Source organism: Myotis daubentonii, chromosome 1 (genome assembly GCF_963259705.1).
Source record: "Myotis daubentonii chromosome 1, mMyoDau2.1, whole genome shotgun sequence".
NCBI classification, from domain to species: domain Eukaryota; kingdom Metazoa; phylum Chordata; class Mammalia; order Chiroptera; family Vespertilionidae; genus Myotis; species Myotis daubentonii.
The window spans coordinates 100753559-100770670 of NC_081840.1; the positions used below are offsets into that span (position 1 = coordinate 100753559).

General features: G+C 42.0%; 1 protein-coding gene across 12 annotated transcripts in view; it reads right to left on the reverse strand.

The window, feature by feature from the left end:
- The window catches only part of ARHGAP12 (Rho GTPase activating protein 12), a 198214-nt gene that overhangs the window by 163650 nt on the left and 17452 nt on the right, over positions 1 to 17112 (reverse strand). For 10 of the 12 annotated variants that reach the window (XM_059712575.1, XM_059712566.1, XM_059712539.1 and 7 more), the window contains 2 exons: positions 9930 to 9967; positions 6699 to 7447 (listed from right to left, as the gene is read on the reverse strand). In XM_059712575.1, the coding sequence (XP_059568558.1) occupies positions 6699 to 7373 (675 nt within the window). In that variant the 5' untranslated portion in view covers positions 7374 to 7447; positions 9930 to 9967. Of the gene's footprint in view, positions 1 to 6698; positions 7448 to 9929; positions 9968 to 10857; positions 10975 to 17112 lie in introns of all 12 variants that reach the window. The other 2 variants (XM_059712503.1, XM_059712521.1) reach the window with 1 other exon arrangement.

Sequence of the window (17112 nt, forward strand, 5' to 3'; positions counted from 1 at the left end):
AATCAGGGGAAGGCACCACCCCCATCACCCCACTGCTGCTGCCACTGGCGGCCACCATGGCTGCCTGAGCCTCGGGCCGGCCCTCCTAGCAGCAGCCGCCATCCACGGCTTGCCTGAGCCTCATGCAGCCACTGCGCCTTTTCCGGAAGGATGTCCAGATGGTCATCTGGAAGATACCTACCCTAATTAATATATTGCCCTTTTATTAATATACTAGAAGGCCCGTGCACAAAAAAATTGTGCACTGGCAGGGAAGGGGGGGGGGGTCCCTCAGCCCAACCTGTGCCTTCTCACGGATCACGCTGCCGCTCGCCCTGGCCGCCCCGCCGACCCCGCCCAAGACACGGCAGGCCAGGATCCCTTGCTGGGGTGGACAGCAGCTCTGATCACGCTCCGCCCACCCCACCCACCCTGCCCAAAACACCACAGGCCCGATCCCACCCTGGGGTGAGCGGCCACTTAGATCTGCTGCCGCTGGCCTGGCCTACCCCGCCCATCCCAGCCAAGACACTGCAGGCCCGGATCCCACGCTGGGGCGGACAGCAGCTCGGATCACACTGCCCCTCGCCCCGCCTGCCCTGCCCAAGACATGGCAGGCCAGGATCTCGCCTTGGGCGGCACAGCGGGATCTGCCTTCGGTATGCAAATTAGCCGCCATCTTTGTTGGCGGTTAATTTGCATATCTCGCTGATTAGCCAATGGGAGGCGAATCAGAGGTACGGTTAATTTCAAGCTTTGTCTATTATTAGATAGGATAGATTTTAGAGAGAGAGGAAGGCAGAGGGGGAGGGAGGGACAGAGGGAGAGAAGGAAGGAGGGAGAAAAAAGGAGAGGGAGAGAGACACAACGGAGAGAGAGGGAGAGAAAAACATCTATTTGTTGTTCCACTTGTTTATGCACTCACTGGTTGATTATTGTATGTGCCCTGACCAGGGATCAAACCCACAACCTTAGCATTTTCAAGTGCACTTAAAATTAGACTTTTCCAAATATAGGGTGTCCCTAAAAAGATGTATACACATTTTAACAGCTGATAAGTAGCTTAATTTTGAAAATGAGTTGTATGTTAATAAGCACTGACTTTACAATCATTCAAAGTATGTATGCATTTTTGGGGGACACCCTATACATTTAAGTTTCAATTTCAGGCATGTGCTTTTAAAATTACTTCATTATACCTGACTAATAAACTGGCATAAACTAATCTCAAAATAAAGTTAGGGCTCTCTCTGCCACTTGCTGCTGAGTCAGTAAAGAGGGTAGGGGAGCCAAGGCCGGGCTTGAATAAAGACTCTTATGCTTTTGCATCGGACATGGCTGGCTCCCTGGTGTGGTTTCTTGGGGATCCTGAAATCTGGGCACAACATTTGGGGGCTCGTCCAGGATCCCAAGACCCTCGAGGGACCCCCGATCCGGAGAGTCTGACTGCGGTAGGTGTCTGTGTGTTGTGTACTCTGTTCTGTGTGTTATATGTTCTGTCCTGTGTTATGTGTTCTGTCCTGTGTGAGCTCACTTCTGAAATTCTGTAGTTCCCGAAACGGTCTAGGTGGACACACTGGGGGACCATGGGCGGGAGGAGTCGGGGGATGCCCCGATCCTCCATCTGGAGAGGCGCAGAAACCCCTCAGTCTGAGACGAGGTGGGTTGCTCCCGCCAGTTGGCGCATGGCCATCGTCTAATCTGTAGTTTTGCTTCCGCAGAGTCGGAAGGTGGTTTTGGTTTTGCTTCCATAGAGTTGGAAGACTGTATTTGTCTGTGTTTGTGGGGTTTTTTCTGTTTTCTGTGGACTTACTGGACGGACGTTATGGGACAGACTCAAACTACTCCTTTAAGCATTATGGTCGTTTTAAAGTCAAGGGCTGGGCCAAACCTGCTTACCAGCCTCAGGTGTGGTTCTCCAGGGCCACTGCGGTGAGCCTTGAAGCCTAGGGCGTGGGCCGGCTGGAGCCGCAGCAAGTGTAGATTTTGGTAGTAGTAGCAGATAATTTAAAAGTCCTTCTTGTAATTGAAAAGTTTTACAAAATTTAAAAATGCGTCTGGGATTTCTGTGCACGTGTAAGGAGAAAAGCTGGCTTAAAACTAATGCGCGCATAGTCCGATTTTGGATAGAGTTTTGAGCTGGAGTCTCTTTGCAAATGTGCAGGATGGAGCCCAAGACTGATTATTTACCCAAAGGAAAAAAAGATGCTAGCTAGAGTCTAGCAGAAAGATTGGCATTTCCATAATAAAGAACAGTTTTTAAATGCTAACAAAGGGTGTTACGGCTGGCTTCCCAAGGCAATTTCTAATGAAGGAAGGGGCTAGTCGCTTCCCAGCTGTAGCAAAATCTTAAAAGAAAGAATATGGTCAATTTACATCTGAAAAGACCAGGTAGGCCAGAACCTGTTTTGCAAGGCTCAAATGTGGTTTTCCAGAGCCGCTTGAAAGTAAAAACTAAAGTTTATTCTTAAAGATGTTACTGATTGAGAAATGCTGAATATCTGACTTGACAGCTAGAAGTTTAAGGTTCAGATTGAATTGGGGAAAATTGTATAATTGTGGTAACTAAATGCCTTTGCTTGTTGGTCTGATTGAGAAGGGAGGATTGATTTTGTGACCTCAACTGAAGATTTTTGATGCAAGAACCAGTTTAAATTTAATTGATATTCTTTAAGATAATTATAAAAGGTATAAACAGCTAATGAGATTTCAGTTTATCTGCAATATAATGTTGGCCATCTATCTTTTAGGGATCCTGATTTGCAAAGAAACAGTGTAGACAGCCACCATTTTAGGCTGCATGACTTGGCAGCCGCCATGTCAGCCACATGGCTTGCCGCTCCCCTGGGGGCCGCCATCTTGAAACAGCAAAGGCCCCTCCCTCTGATTTAGTCAATCAGTGTCTGCTCACTGAGGCAGGCTGGGATTTCAGGGGTTGAGTTTTAAGGCGGAGCTTTACTGCTAATCTCTTAAATCTAGAAAACCCTGCTTTCCTTAAACTAAGGACAATTAAAGGTTATGTCAAAGTCTTTAAAAGGGACTGATAGCAGTAATCCACTTTCTAAAGTGACGATTATTTCAGGTAGAAACTGTGGTTTAGATAACATGCCTAAGTTTAACCTAGGTTACCCAAGGACTCTAGATAATGTGTTTACCCAAAACTGTAATTTAGATTGCATGCTGTCTCTGCTTCTGTAAATTGCTTTTTTTGAAAACTAGGTTCCTCATTCCGAACCTTGGGGTGTGGTCAATACCTTTGTGATTTTTTGACTGCCTCTGTTCAGGGACTTGTTGTGATTCAAAGTTTTTAATGGGAAATGTTATCGTCTTTATTGTTTAAATATATCTTTGTTGTTTAAAATTGTTTAGCTAGTAAAATTTCTGTTTGTGTCTCTTAAAAATATGAATGTATTGCTAATTTGAGGCTATTTGTTCATGTAACTGTGGGAGTCTGCAGAAGAAAAAAAAAAAAAAAAACCACACGCTTGATTTCTTTGAGGCTGAGTGCTCTAACCAACGCCCTGAGCAGCCGCTGGGATCTTTCCCCAAGGGCGCTTGCTCTCTGTCAGAGGTGGAATCGGCCCGCCTAACTAGGAAACATCGCTGTCTGTTTGTTTGCTGGGAACTTTGATTTGCTATGTGATATTCTGTGCTGGGTTGGGATTTTGGAATTCTGGGGTAGATTTAAAAGGTATTTGTAACTTTTCTAGTCTGATTGGGACATTTAGGGGTAGGGCTCACAATTCCTCAGGGCAGATATTTTATGGGCCCCCCCCCCCTACCTGTACTGAATTAAATAATACAGGCCAGTGTCATTTGGCTTGCTGGTTAAAGGAAGGCAATGGGCCCTAGATGAAAATCAAGAACTATCTCTTTCCTTGAGAGGGCTCCAGAGGGCACACGAGGACATTTGACTGCTCCTCCGCACCATCTACGAGACCAGCCCAACCCCAACTCCTCATCAGCACAGACCAGGAGATTGGGTCTATGTCAGAAGGCACCACCGGGAGACCCTCGAGCCACATTGGAAGGGTCCCTACACTGTGGTGCTGACGACCCCCACCGCTCTCAAGGTAGACGGTGTCGTGACCTGGGTCCATCACTCTCATGTCCGGTCAGCAGACCCATCCATGATCTGGGAAGACTTCGTCACCAAATGGAGAATCGATCGAGATCAACGCCACCCGCTCAAGCTCAAGCTACGGTGCTCGACCTGCCTGATGCTGGTAACATTGCTCGCAATCACTCCTGCTACTGGGAGCCCCACAATACCGTATAATAGACCTAGATGATGCCTGCATCTTCATGGACATGGCTCCAAAGAGACAAGGACAATTTATAGGAAGGTCAAGAGTAGACTTTAGTGTCAAATGTTGAGTAGCAGAAGATTTGGCTGCCTGAAGCGGCCATGATGCCAATATTATGTTTCATTGTATTGATATGTTATATTGACCTTTGATTCTTTCGCAGGTTTGAATGTATGTTGGCTGTCCTGGAAGGGGACTGTGTGGGGTGAACCCCAAAAGTAAAGGGTGTCTAGCTGCCAAGAGGGCAGGTACCCAACTGGGCAGGGAAGAGTGCCCATCAGGTTTTGGTCTCTGTTGAGAGACAGTTGATGGTTGGCAGCCTGTATACTGTCTTGCAGGCCTGCATGACCATGCCCATGTCAGGGGTAGTACAAACCTCAACTGTAGAGAGCTGGGAAAGGCTTGTTTGGAATAGAAGGTTTGAGGCATAGTTATGCATAGAAAGAAGGTTTAATGCCAACAGTTACTGTTTTGTTATAACTCTGAAGAATCCATGAAAAGGAATTGGCAAGGAAAGTCAGAAAATCTTAGAGCAGATCAGTATGTTTTTCTCCTTATATAATTCCTCTGAAATATTGGCAACGCTAAATAAGTCATGGCAATACATTTCTTTGCATAGATTCAATAAGACTGGTTCCTAATAGTGGTTTTATTAACGGAAAACTTTGACTGGAGTATCATGTTTTAAAGAGCCCTGTCTGAGCTCTAAAGACTTAAAGCCAGTAAGAATGCCATGAAGAAAGCCTGGAATCCTGCTTGGGAGCCCTGAAGATGGCTGGCGCTGGAGCGTCAGGCCCATGCCCTACCATCACTGGCCGTTGGTCAGAGTAGAAGGGGAGCAATAAGGATGCCTCTGCATCCCTGCGGAACCCCCACTCACTCTGGACCGCATCGAGTAGGAGGGCTACTGAGATGGGCCTTAAAGCCTAGAGCATGGGCTCAGGTGAAGTTGCTACAGGTGAGGGATTCACCTAACTCAGCAGATACTGCAGGCAGGCCTGAAGGCAGCTGGATGGCTTGGCTTCCTGGCCCTACGGGGCACATTAAGATTCAACCATGAGATTCCAGCAAAGGTGGTCGGTTACCATTCTTGTTGTGTTTATGCAAACATCAGGCCAAATTGAATACAGTATATAAATTAATCTTGATTTGGCTTTTTGATAGCCATGGAGGAATTTTAAGAAGAAAAATCCTATTTCAATTGAAGTTGTTAAAGCTAAAACGGTTTCTTTCCCTTCCACCGGACCATTTGTTAAGTGTATAGGGATAGTTCAGTTGATAGTTCTGTGTGCCCAGTACGGGCCTCTAGCAACGGTGAAATAGAAATGCAGTCCGTCTCATGATTGAGCCGGAAGTTCCAAGACAAAGGGGGGAATGAAAGGGCGAGGACTACGCCCTCCATCTTGCCCTAGGGTAAGGGCTACGCCCTCCATCTTACCCTGGATCCTCCATTTTTGGGCAGCCATGTGGTCGGCAAGGCTTCTTCCCGGAAGCCCGAGCCTCTGCTAGTCACACTCAGGACTTCTTTAAACTAACCAATGACAATCAAGGGAAGTGCGCAACATAGATATGACCACATCCTGTGTAACAAGACACCGACTTGCGCCTGGCCAATCGGCAGGGCCCACAGTCCTTTCTCCTCCCCTTACTCCAACCCCCTATAACCCCTCTTCCCACAGGTCTAGCTCTCTCTCTGCCACTTGCTGCTGCATCAGTAAGGAGGGTAGGGGAGCCAAGCCCGGGCTTGAATAAAGACTCTTATGCTTTTGCATCGGAAAAAATAAAATAAAATTTAAAAAAATAAAGTTAGGTAAGGAAAAATTTTAGAAACCAAACCATAGACACATAAAATTTCTTCCAAGCAATGCAAATAAGCATGGATACATAGACACTTAAGACCCAAAAGTGCATGAATGGAGGTAAAGGTTTGTGAGCTTTGTTTTTGTTAATAGTCCAGGTTAATAAATAAGTTTTGTACAACAAGAGTTAGTGGTTAATATTCCAGTGACATCTTTCCCCATACATCCATTACCTGGAAACTTATCAGAAACTAGTCAAAATGAGTACTGCTAGAAAACAAACTTTTTCTAATAAAAGAAATATCATCACTGGGTAAATTAAGTAAGATCTTTCTATCTCATGCATAATCAATAGAGAGAAAATTTTTTTCCGCACATAAAGTAGTTCTAGTCCTGTAAACGTCCAAGAATTATGGAAACCATAAAGTGAACTCTACAAATTATTTACCATATTCTCTATCTCTTTAATTCAGGATGGAACCCATGTATTTTGTAAACATAAAGTAAAACAAATGATTCTTAATTCTTACAAAGATTTTTTAATTAAAGTAAAATCTGTAATTAATATTTTTATTAAGGTACAAGTGTTTCATCGTTCCACTTTTAATCTTACCCTTATCTGTTCCGTGGAGCTGCTGCTAAGTTCATCACCAGACTCAGAATCCTGATGGGCCCTTTCTGAGACTTCTGCTGAATCGCAAGACTGTTCCTGGGAGAAGCTAGTTTTCTCTATGTCCAAGAACTCTGGACCAGGAAAGTGACCAAATAAGCGTGTCCTATTCTGGCTGGAAACTTTAGGTGAATGTGAATCACTGCTAAACTTTCCATTATTGTGGGTGAGGTCCAGGCTTAGGTTGACAGTATGACTTGGATCATAACTGGATCCAAAATTCTGATTGGCATCACGAATAAGACCTGTTCCTTGAATAGACAATGATGGCTTTCCAAAACTTGAAAGCTCAGGCAATTTGTTCACATTTTCTGTTGATCTCTGAAGATGCAGGCTCTGGATCACTTTCATAGAATTATTTGGCAGTCCAGCTGCCTGTTTAACAGGCGGCATCAGAGCTTTGCGGGTGACTTCCTTAACATATTGGGCTGGCACATAAAATGCTTTAGAATTCTCATCTGGTTTGACTTGCCACCAGTCATCATTCGTCTTTTTCACCAATATGTATCGTTCCCCTTGTCTTATCACAATCTTTCTGTCCTTTGCTTCATATTCATAATCATATTCCACTTCGATATACACTTGTCCTGAAACAATCTTGCCACTTCTGTCAGCCATTTTTATTCAATATTCACCTCTCAAAAAGCATGGCATGCCACATGATCGCCTTATATCTTGTTGGATTAATATGGCTATTGTTATTTAAACAGAAAAACAGAATGAAGAAACAAGTTAATAGAGTCTGGATTTTTTATACTTACTCACAAGCATCACATAATACAAGCCATTTATTACCTGCAAATCTCAAACTCAGAAAGTAAACATGAATCTAATGTTTTCTATTGTCCTATATTAGAAAACTCTCATTAATACTGTAATGTACATTTTTCAGTCATTTATGACCAATACCAAACCAATAACTGGAATAGTAAATACACTACTAACCAGTCAGACACAAGACTATCAAAAATAAGAGATGAGAAGAACTTTCCTTCTTTTCATGACTACCTCAAACCTCCTTCACTTTCTTAGAAAGGCTCAGTAATAATAGGCACTTCCCATGGGCCAGGCACTGATCTAGGTTCACTGTATGCCTTAACTAAGATCATCTTTGAAGTTGGAGTTGAATTTCAATGAAATTGTACTCTTCATTTTTTAAAATGATCAAGAGCATTAATGAGTTTTTAAAAACACTATCCAGCCCAGACAGTGTTGCCCAGTGATTGAGCACCGACCTATGAATCAGGAAGTCACAATTCGATTCCCCGTCAGGAAACATGCTCAGATTTCGGGCTCAATCCCCAGTGGAGGGCATACAGGAGGCAGTCAATCAATGATTCTCTCTAATCATTTATGTTTCTCTCTCTGTCTCTCTCCTTCTCCCTTCCTCTCTGAAATCAATGAAAATATATTTTTTAAAAAGTTATCCAGCCCTAACTGGTTTGGCTCAGCGGATAGAGCATCGGCCTGCGGACTCAAGGGTCCCAGGTTCAATTCCGGTCAAGGGCATGTACCTTGGTTGCAGGCACATCCCCAGTAGGGGGGTATGCAAGAGGCAGCTGATCGATGTCTCTCTCTCATCGATGTTTCTAACTCTCTATCCCTCTCCCCTCCTTTCTGTAAAAAATTAATAAAATATATTATTTTTAAAAAGTTATCCAATTATACGTTTCATTTCCTAATATAAAAAATACAGCATTGTTATTTTTAGACAAAATACACTGAAAAAGAAACTGCTAATTTACTTTGTTTTCCTTTTATGTCTACCTCAGGAGGGCCATGATTCTTGTTAGGTTGAATCCCACAAATGCCAACAAATAATCAGTATTTGTATTAGCAATTGTTAAAAATCTACTACCACCACCCCAAATCCATTCAAAGTCTATTAAAAATAGCCCTAAATTGGCTTAAGAAATTTAGTTTTTACTTTGTTTTTTTTAATCCTCACCTGAAGATATGTTTATTGGTGCAAGAGAGAGAAACATCGATGTGAGAGAGAAACATATAAAGGACTTGTATGCATGCATATAAGCATAACCAATGGACATAAGACACTGGGGGATAGGGGAGGCTAGGGGACTGTCTAGGGCGGGGGGATAAAATGGACACATATGTAATACCCTTTGTAATACTTTAAGCAATAAAAATAAATAAATAAATAAATGATCAGTTGCCTGCCGTATGCACCCCAACCGGGGATTGAACCTGCAACCTAGGTATGTGCCCTGATCGGGACTCAAACCCACAACCTTTTGGTGTATGGGACGATGCTCTAACCAAGTGAATCACCCAGTCAGTGCTCTAGTTTTCACTTTAATTTCTATACAAATTCCAAAATATTTTGTACCTCATAGAACACAACATTCAAACTTCAAAATGATCACAGCATTTCAATATTACTACAACTCAAGTCAAGCCACAACCACAGTGGGATGAAGTGTCTTCCCCAAAAAAAGGTATGTTGAAGTCCTAAAACCAGGACCTGCAAAGACCTTATTTGGAAATAGGGTCTGTGCAGATGTAATCTATTTAAGATGAACTTATACATGATTAGGGCAAGCCCCCAAATCCAATGACTGGTGCCTTCATAAGGAGAGGGGGATTCGAAAACCATGAGAGGAGACCCAGAAGAAAAAAGCCCATGTGAACACAAAGGCAGAAATTGGAGTGACTCAGGTATAAGCCAAAATGCCAAGGATGGTGGGAAGAAGCAAGAAAGGACCCTCCCCTAGAGCCTTCAGAGGGAGAGCAGACTTATTGATGCCTTTATTTTGGACAGCCAGCTTCCAGACTGTGAGAGAATAAATTTTTGTTGTTTTAAGCCACTCACTTTGTGCACTCTATTACAGCAGCCCTAGGAAACTAATACACTCAACCCAAAGCTCACAGATCAAACCTCAGCAATTCTGAATATTAAGCATACCAAAAATATTTACCCAAGGTCCCATGGCAACCTGCCAATTTTCCTCAGCACCCAAGTACTGTATGCTATATGTGCAGTAACTAATAAGCATTCCCCTGAGGATAATTATTCTCTGTGACAGATAACCCCATAAGCCCCGTTGTTAAATAAGTTAGTGATACATCAGTAACTAAAATTTACTTTCTAGACAAACTACGTGAATAACAAATTTAATACAGTAATGTTGTTTCAAAAATAAAAATAAAACTTACCTTAGAAGGAGACAGAAATATCCAGTATTAATTTAAACCTATAAAAAAAATAAAGTTCATTAACTTTGGTCAGAATTGCTTAAAGAAAGCTATAAGTACAATGCTGCTCACATTTTAGAAGCATAACTTTTTGTCTACAAGGAACACAGTACTATTTTATATGCCACCACCGTGTCAGCAACATCCTCCAAACACAGGTACACTGTACCATTGCCTCTCCTACTTCATTTCCACATTGTCTCAACTTCATTTCTGCCTCTTATTTTTACTCTGACAGAATACCTTTTTAAACTTCTAATAACATGAGAAACAACTTTTGTAAAATTGTTAAAATTACAACTATTTTTCAAGTTTATGTATTGAGTGGTTAAAGAGAATGAAAACACATATTGAAAGTTATTGGGAGCCCTAACATTTCCCCACAGATTATTTACTAATTATAAATGGGGAAATATACCAAGTGATCAAACTTAGCAACACCAACAGTGGGATAGACAACCTGATAATATATATGCCTCCTAAGGGGATGCAACAAGATGTTACAATGTCACCTAAATTGTACTCTTGCCCAAAAAAGGTTTAACCTTACCGCTAATCATTAGGATACAAACAAATCCAGAATGTGAGACATTCTATTAGACAACAGACCTGAATTCTTTTTTAAAAAATTCAATTTCATAAAAAAATGAAAAAGGGAGATTCTTCTAGATTAAAAGTGACTACAGACAATAGCCAAATCTACTTGGTGTTTTAATACCTAAAACTTACCATCCCAAAATCCGCTTCCTATCTCTACCCCACCCCAGCCCTGGCAAATCCACATGGTATATCCCCTCACAGTAAATAGAAATTCTAACCTTCCAAAGGCCCAACCTTTATTTTCATGCATTACTGGGACATTAGTCACTATGTGCTTTAATCTTTTTACCTACATATCTTTTTCACTACTTTTCAAAATTCCAGACTGAGATATTTATCCTCCGGTGGTGTTTTGTTTTGTTTTTCTTTTTCTTTCCAGGAAGTAATGAAATAACTTAAGAAATACCTTTGAAGATAGTGAAACAAGTAAGGGTACATGCAGAAAATTATTGTAGCTCAGGCATACTATAATTAGTCAAACATTTATCCGTAGGAATGGAGAAAAGTATGACGAATAACAAGTAAACTGTATGATTTCATGCTAGTCAGAGAGGGGCTGTGGGGTGGGAAGCAACACTGAGTTAAAGGTCAATCTATGTTCCATCTCTTTCACTGCCAGGTTTTATAACTACACCTTCCCCAGTGACTAGAAGGAGGAGGTGTTAGGAAGAAAGATAAAGAAGTCAATTTAACCATGTTCAACATGAGACATCCAATCTACAGTTTTAGTTAAAGGCAATGAGAACTGTGAGGGCAAGGAAGACAAGTAATCAAAAGACTACCTATGCAAAAAAGGTAGTTAGATATCAAGGCAGATGGCATGAGCAAAAGTGGGCACAATGTAATAAGAGAACAGGAGCTGAGATAGATTTCTAGGTAATACTGGGAGAGTAGATGGGGAATGAAATGGTGAAGCACCTAAGAGAGGCTAATCTATAATAATGAAAGCGTAATTAGACCAGACGTCATTCCGGACGACCTTCCAGAGGAAGCCAGGGCTGTGAGGGAAGCCCAGGTCTCAGTGAAGGCCGAGTTCCGGGTGCGCCTGCCAGCCGCCAGAGGGAAACCGGTGCTGGAAGCCAGGGAAAGGAAGGCCTACTCCTGCACAAATTTCATGCATCCGACTTCTAGTAAAATTATAAACTTCTAGAAAATCACATAGCAAAAATTATGTATGACAATCCAAGGTCTAGGAAAAGTTAGATAAAGTAAAAATAAAAATAAAAGCCTTATTATTCACTATGGAGTCAAAGAAAATTAAAATAACTATGGAGTAGCTCTAAAAACTTAGATCTCAGTGAAAATTATCTGCAAATGTGTGAATAACTTACATACTTTTAAAAACATAAGCTGTATTAAAACATAGAGTTTTGGCTTGTTTCTTCATCCATTCCCCAAACGTGTGGATTATTCTCTTTAATTAGGTTGAGCAGTGTTTATCCCAGTGGTTCTCAACCTTGGCTGCACATTAGAATCACCTGGGAATCTTTTTAAATCCTGATTTCTGGGCCTCATCCTCCGGAAATTCTGTTTCTTTGTTAATGGGGTGAGGCCACAACATTAGTAACAAAGAAACAGAATTTCCGGAGGATGAGGCCCAGAAATCAGGATTTTAAAAAGATTCCCAGGTGAGTCTAATGTGCAGACAAGATTGAGAACCACTGGTTTATCCTGTTATCCTCGCAAGTATTTTGGTTAGAATCTTATTCAACTACAGCACCCACTGAGCAAAACACTCCTCTAATGGAAATATATTCTGAACTCATCATCACACTCGTGCATCCATATACATCTCTCTCTCTCTCTCTCTCTCTCTCTCTCTCTCTCTCTCTCTCTCTCACACACACACACACACACACACACACACACACACTTACAACTAACTAATAAGTACCTAACCAGTACAAGTAAAGTTTTGCATAGGTACTGCCCAGTACCAACCGCTTTTCTTTGCAGTTTCAAAAATACCTATGTAGGCTTTGCACACCTCTCATTTTTCAACAAGAATAAACATACAAACACACAACTCCTGATATCTTTTACTTCTCTTCCTCCAAGTCAGATTCAGAACTTTCTATTATGATATTTTAAAATCTAATAGCCTCCTCCTTTCTGTCTGCCAATTTTTCTCATATTTTCCTCCACAAATTACACAGCTCAGCAAATGTTATCTTCCTCCTCCAGGACATCCACTTAGTCAACTATATCTCTCAGTATGGTGTCCTTACTAACTATATCCAAAAAAAGTAAACAAAATCTTAAGAAAAATATAGTAAATATATCCATAATTAATAAGTTTACAATTTAAGTCCCATATATAGGTATAGCCTATTTAGCAATTCTAATACTACGAACGATAAAATGTTAACACAGCTTCACATGAAAATGTTAACCAACTTAAAAATACCACAATTTACTAAGTCCTCCAAGCAGTTTTAAAAGTACTTGTTTAAAATTAACAATCCCTGAACAGGCCTCAGCTAAAGAAATCAATTAAGTTTAATGAGCACAACAAAAATGTTAAGAACAATTCCAGTGACAGAAATTACTCCACCAAATAATTCTGTAAAGTGTACAGTTAACAAGACATCATAGGCCAGCCATTATAAGGCACTTAAGTGTTTTTTTCTTAATGCATGATCCCTGTTTTCTAAGAATAAAAGATATATAAAGCATTTCTTTAGGCCTAAAGAAGTAAAGAAAATAAAATAATTAATATTATAAACTATTCTGGCCATAAAGAAATAGCAAAAATAGAATAGGAGAAAGGACACAGGAAATGATTGGGTAACTGGAAAGCAGCAGAGAACACAGTCAAGTGTAAACTAGTAAAGGAAACTCAAAACCAAGACTTAAATCTGAAAGAAAAATGGGAAAACAACCGAAGAAATGTTTGGGAAAGCAAGCATATTTCAATAAAAAATGACATGTGCATGAGGTATTTTAGGAATATTTGTGCCATGAAGCCTTTCTTAGTCAGAAATGCATGAGCATGACTTTTTCTTGGATACAAGAATGGAGAAAATATTCCAATTTAAAAAGGAAAAAATATGACCTTAGAATCAGCAATGAATTTTTAAATATACCCACCAAATGCATGATCCACGAAGAAAATATTAAGTAGAAATTTATTGAAATTTAAAACTTCTGATCTGTGAAAGACACTAAGGGAATGAAAACAAACCACAGGAAGAGAAAATATTTGCAAAAGACCTCTGATGAAGGACTTGTAGCCAAAATATGCAAAGAACTCTTAAAACTCAACAAAATGAACCAAAATTTTTACATGGAAAAAGGGATCTGAAAAAAACACATCATGAAAGAAAACATGGCAAGTAAGCACGTGAAAAAATATGAACATCATGTCATTAAGAATTTGCAAATTAAAACAAGATACCATTGCATACCCATTAGAATGGCTAAAAAAAAAAAAAAAAACTGAAAACACCAAATGCTGGTGAGGATGTAGAGCAACAGGAACTTTTATTCATTGTTGGTAGGAATGCAAAATGGTACAGCCACTGTGGAAGACAGTTTAGCAGTTTCTTACAAAGATAAATATGGTCTTACCATACCATCACACTCCTGGGTATTTAACCAAATGTGTTGAAAACTTATTTCCACAAAGAGTCCTACAGCAAATGTTTATAGCAGCTTTATTTATAACTTCTAAAAACTAAAAGCAAACAAGATGTCCTTCAATAGGATAAAGGATTAACTGTAATGGAATATTATCTAATCTAATAAAAGAGAAACATGCAAACTGACCATAACTCCACTATGCCCCGAGCCACGCCCACCAGCTGATCAGAGCAACTATATGCAAATTAACCCAACCAAGATGGCAGCTGGCAGCCACGGAGCTGGAGCAAGCAGAAGGCTTGGAAGCCCTGGCAATGGAGGAAGCCAAGCTTCCCGCCTGCCCTGAGCCAGCTGTGGCCTCCGCTCAAGGCAACAAAGTTTCAATTATAGAAAACAAATAAATCCCAGATACCTGCTTCCAGCCAGCCTCCACTGGGAGCTTGGGTGGCTGGGATCCATGGCCGTCCTGCAAATAGCCATCAGCCCCTCACCCAGGCTGGCCATACCCTCATGGGATGAGAGTCCCTGCTGGGGGCCGTGGCCAGCCTCTAAACAGCCATCAGCCCCTCACCCAGGCTGGCCAGGCACCCCAACGGGGACCCCACCCTGAAGGTGCTGTGGCCAGCCTGCAAACCCCCATCAGCCCCTCAACCAGGCTGGCCAGGCACCCCAGCGGGACCCCCACCCTGATCCGGGAAACACTTCAGGGCAAACCAGCCGGCCCCCACCCATGCAACAGGCCTATATTCTATATAATAAAAGGGTAATATGCAAAATGACCCTAACAGCAGAATGACTTGGAATGACTGGTCACTATGACACACACTGACCACCAAGGGGCAGATGCTCAAGGAAGGAGCTGCCCCCTGGTGGTCAGTGCACTCCCACAGGGGGAGCTCTGCTCACCCACAAGCCAGGCTGACTGCTGCCAGTACAGCAGTGATGGTTTGAGCCATCCCTGCCTCTACAGCAGCGCTAAGGATGTCCGACTGCAGCTTAGGCCTGCTCCCTGCTGGCAAGTGGACATCCCCCGAGGGCTCCCGAACTGCCAGAGGGATGTCTGACTGCCAGCTTAGGCCCCATTCCCCAGGGAGTGGGCCTAAGCCAGCAGGTGGTCATCCCCTGAGGGGTCCCAGACTGCGAGATGGCAAAGGCCAGGCTGAGGGACACCCCCCCCCAAGTGCACAAATTTTTGTGCACCAGTCCTCTAGTTCAGTGATAAAAAGGAATGAGCTATCAAGTCAAGAATAAACACAAATAAAGCTTAGATATATTTTGCTAAGTGAAAGAAGTCAGTTTGAAAGAGCCATATACAGAATGATTTCAATTATATGGCATTCTGCGAAAGTCAAAACTATAGAGACAGTGATTACTGGGAGTGGGAGGAGAAGAGGGAGTCTTTCATACCCACTAATCATTACAACACAAAGTCTGAACTTCAATGTATGCAAAATTTTTAAAAACTGTTACGAGGTCAGGGGAATCCCAGGATGGAATGTAGATGTGACATGCTAGTCTAGCAGGATTACAAATATATGGATCGATCTCACTGAAGGGGAGGAAGGGAAAGATGCTGACCTAATTAATATAGGAAATAAGTGGGGTGTATAAGAATATAGGCAAAGGGACTGCTAATAAGTATGTGTTGTAGTAAATAAAAACTACAAATGAGTGTAAATTAAAAATTCTGATACTGGCCCTTGCTGGTTTGGCTCAGTGGATAGAGCACCGGCCTGTGGACTGAAGGGTCCTGGGTTCAATTCTGGTCAAGGGCACATGCCCAGGTTGTGGGCTCAATCCCCAGTGGGGGGCATACAGGAGGCAGTCAATGATTCTCTCTCATCACTGATGTTTCTATCTCCCTCTCCCTCTCCCTTCCTCCCTGAAATCATTAAAAATATATTTTAAAAAACAAAACAAAAAATAACTAAAAAGAAATTCTGATACTGCTATACATATATGCTGGAGCTGAATAATTAAGTAAATGGAATGTGGGTAGTAAGAACCAGATTTCTCAATGTTGGAGTAGAAATTTATAGACAAGCAAGGGGAGAAGGCTAGAGTAATCTATGTGGTAATGGATTAGACTTGGAGACACCAGTATGAAATCAATGAGCCCATTTTTAGTTTACCATAGATACAGGTGATTACATTATAAAAATTACAGAAACGTGTCTATGAGATAGTTCAATAAGCCAGGACATGTGGAATAGGGAAACTGAGACAGATAGCTCAACTAAGTGGCAGAGCAATTTACAGCAGATACAGAAAGTCACCTCCCTAGAAATAACATCTAGGCCTCAACTGTATCAGCTACAGACCCAGAAAAGCAACAAAATAGAGAGTGACACCAGGACCAGCTGCAATGACTAAGGACCCCTTGCCTAACACTGACCAATAGGTGGAGATCAGGGCCCTAGAGAAGCACACCTAGAAAACTGATGAATATTCTGCTGAAACCCTCCCTTGAGACTGACCCTAAGATTCCCACCTGCAAGAAAGAGATTAAAGCCTCAAGACAAAGGACTCAGTACTCGCTCTCTTTGGGAAGCAGCCCATACCATTCCCTTTCCCCTCTCCCCCACAGGCATCTTCTAAACTCTAATGGACCCCCCCATGAGACTTACAACCAGTAGAGCAATGGATAGCAGCAGGCCCACCTCTGAAGCTGTTCCCAAAGCCCCCTTTTCTCTGACTTCTCAAGAGCTAGGGCAACCCAGCCTCAGCTCTCCTATTGCTTCTTCTCTAGGGAAGCCCTTTCTTGTTTTACTGTCCCCAGCTTTAATAAACATTCCCTCATAGTCACCTGGACTCGTGTTGTGAAATTTTTCCTGCACGAAGTCAAGAATCCACATACTACCAGTCGGCCCTAGGCAGATCCACCAAAGGCTAGGTCCTCTTTCCAGCAACATCTCTTAGTACACATGTTTCCTTGCTGTCTGTAAAAATGACAGCCTAGAGG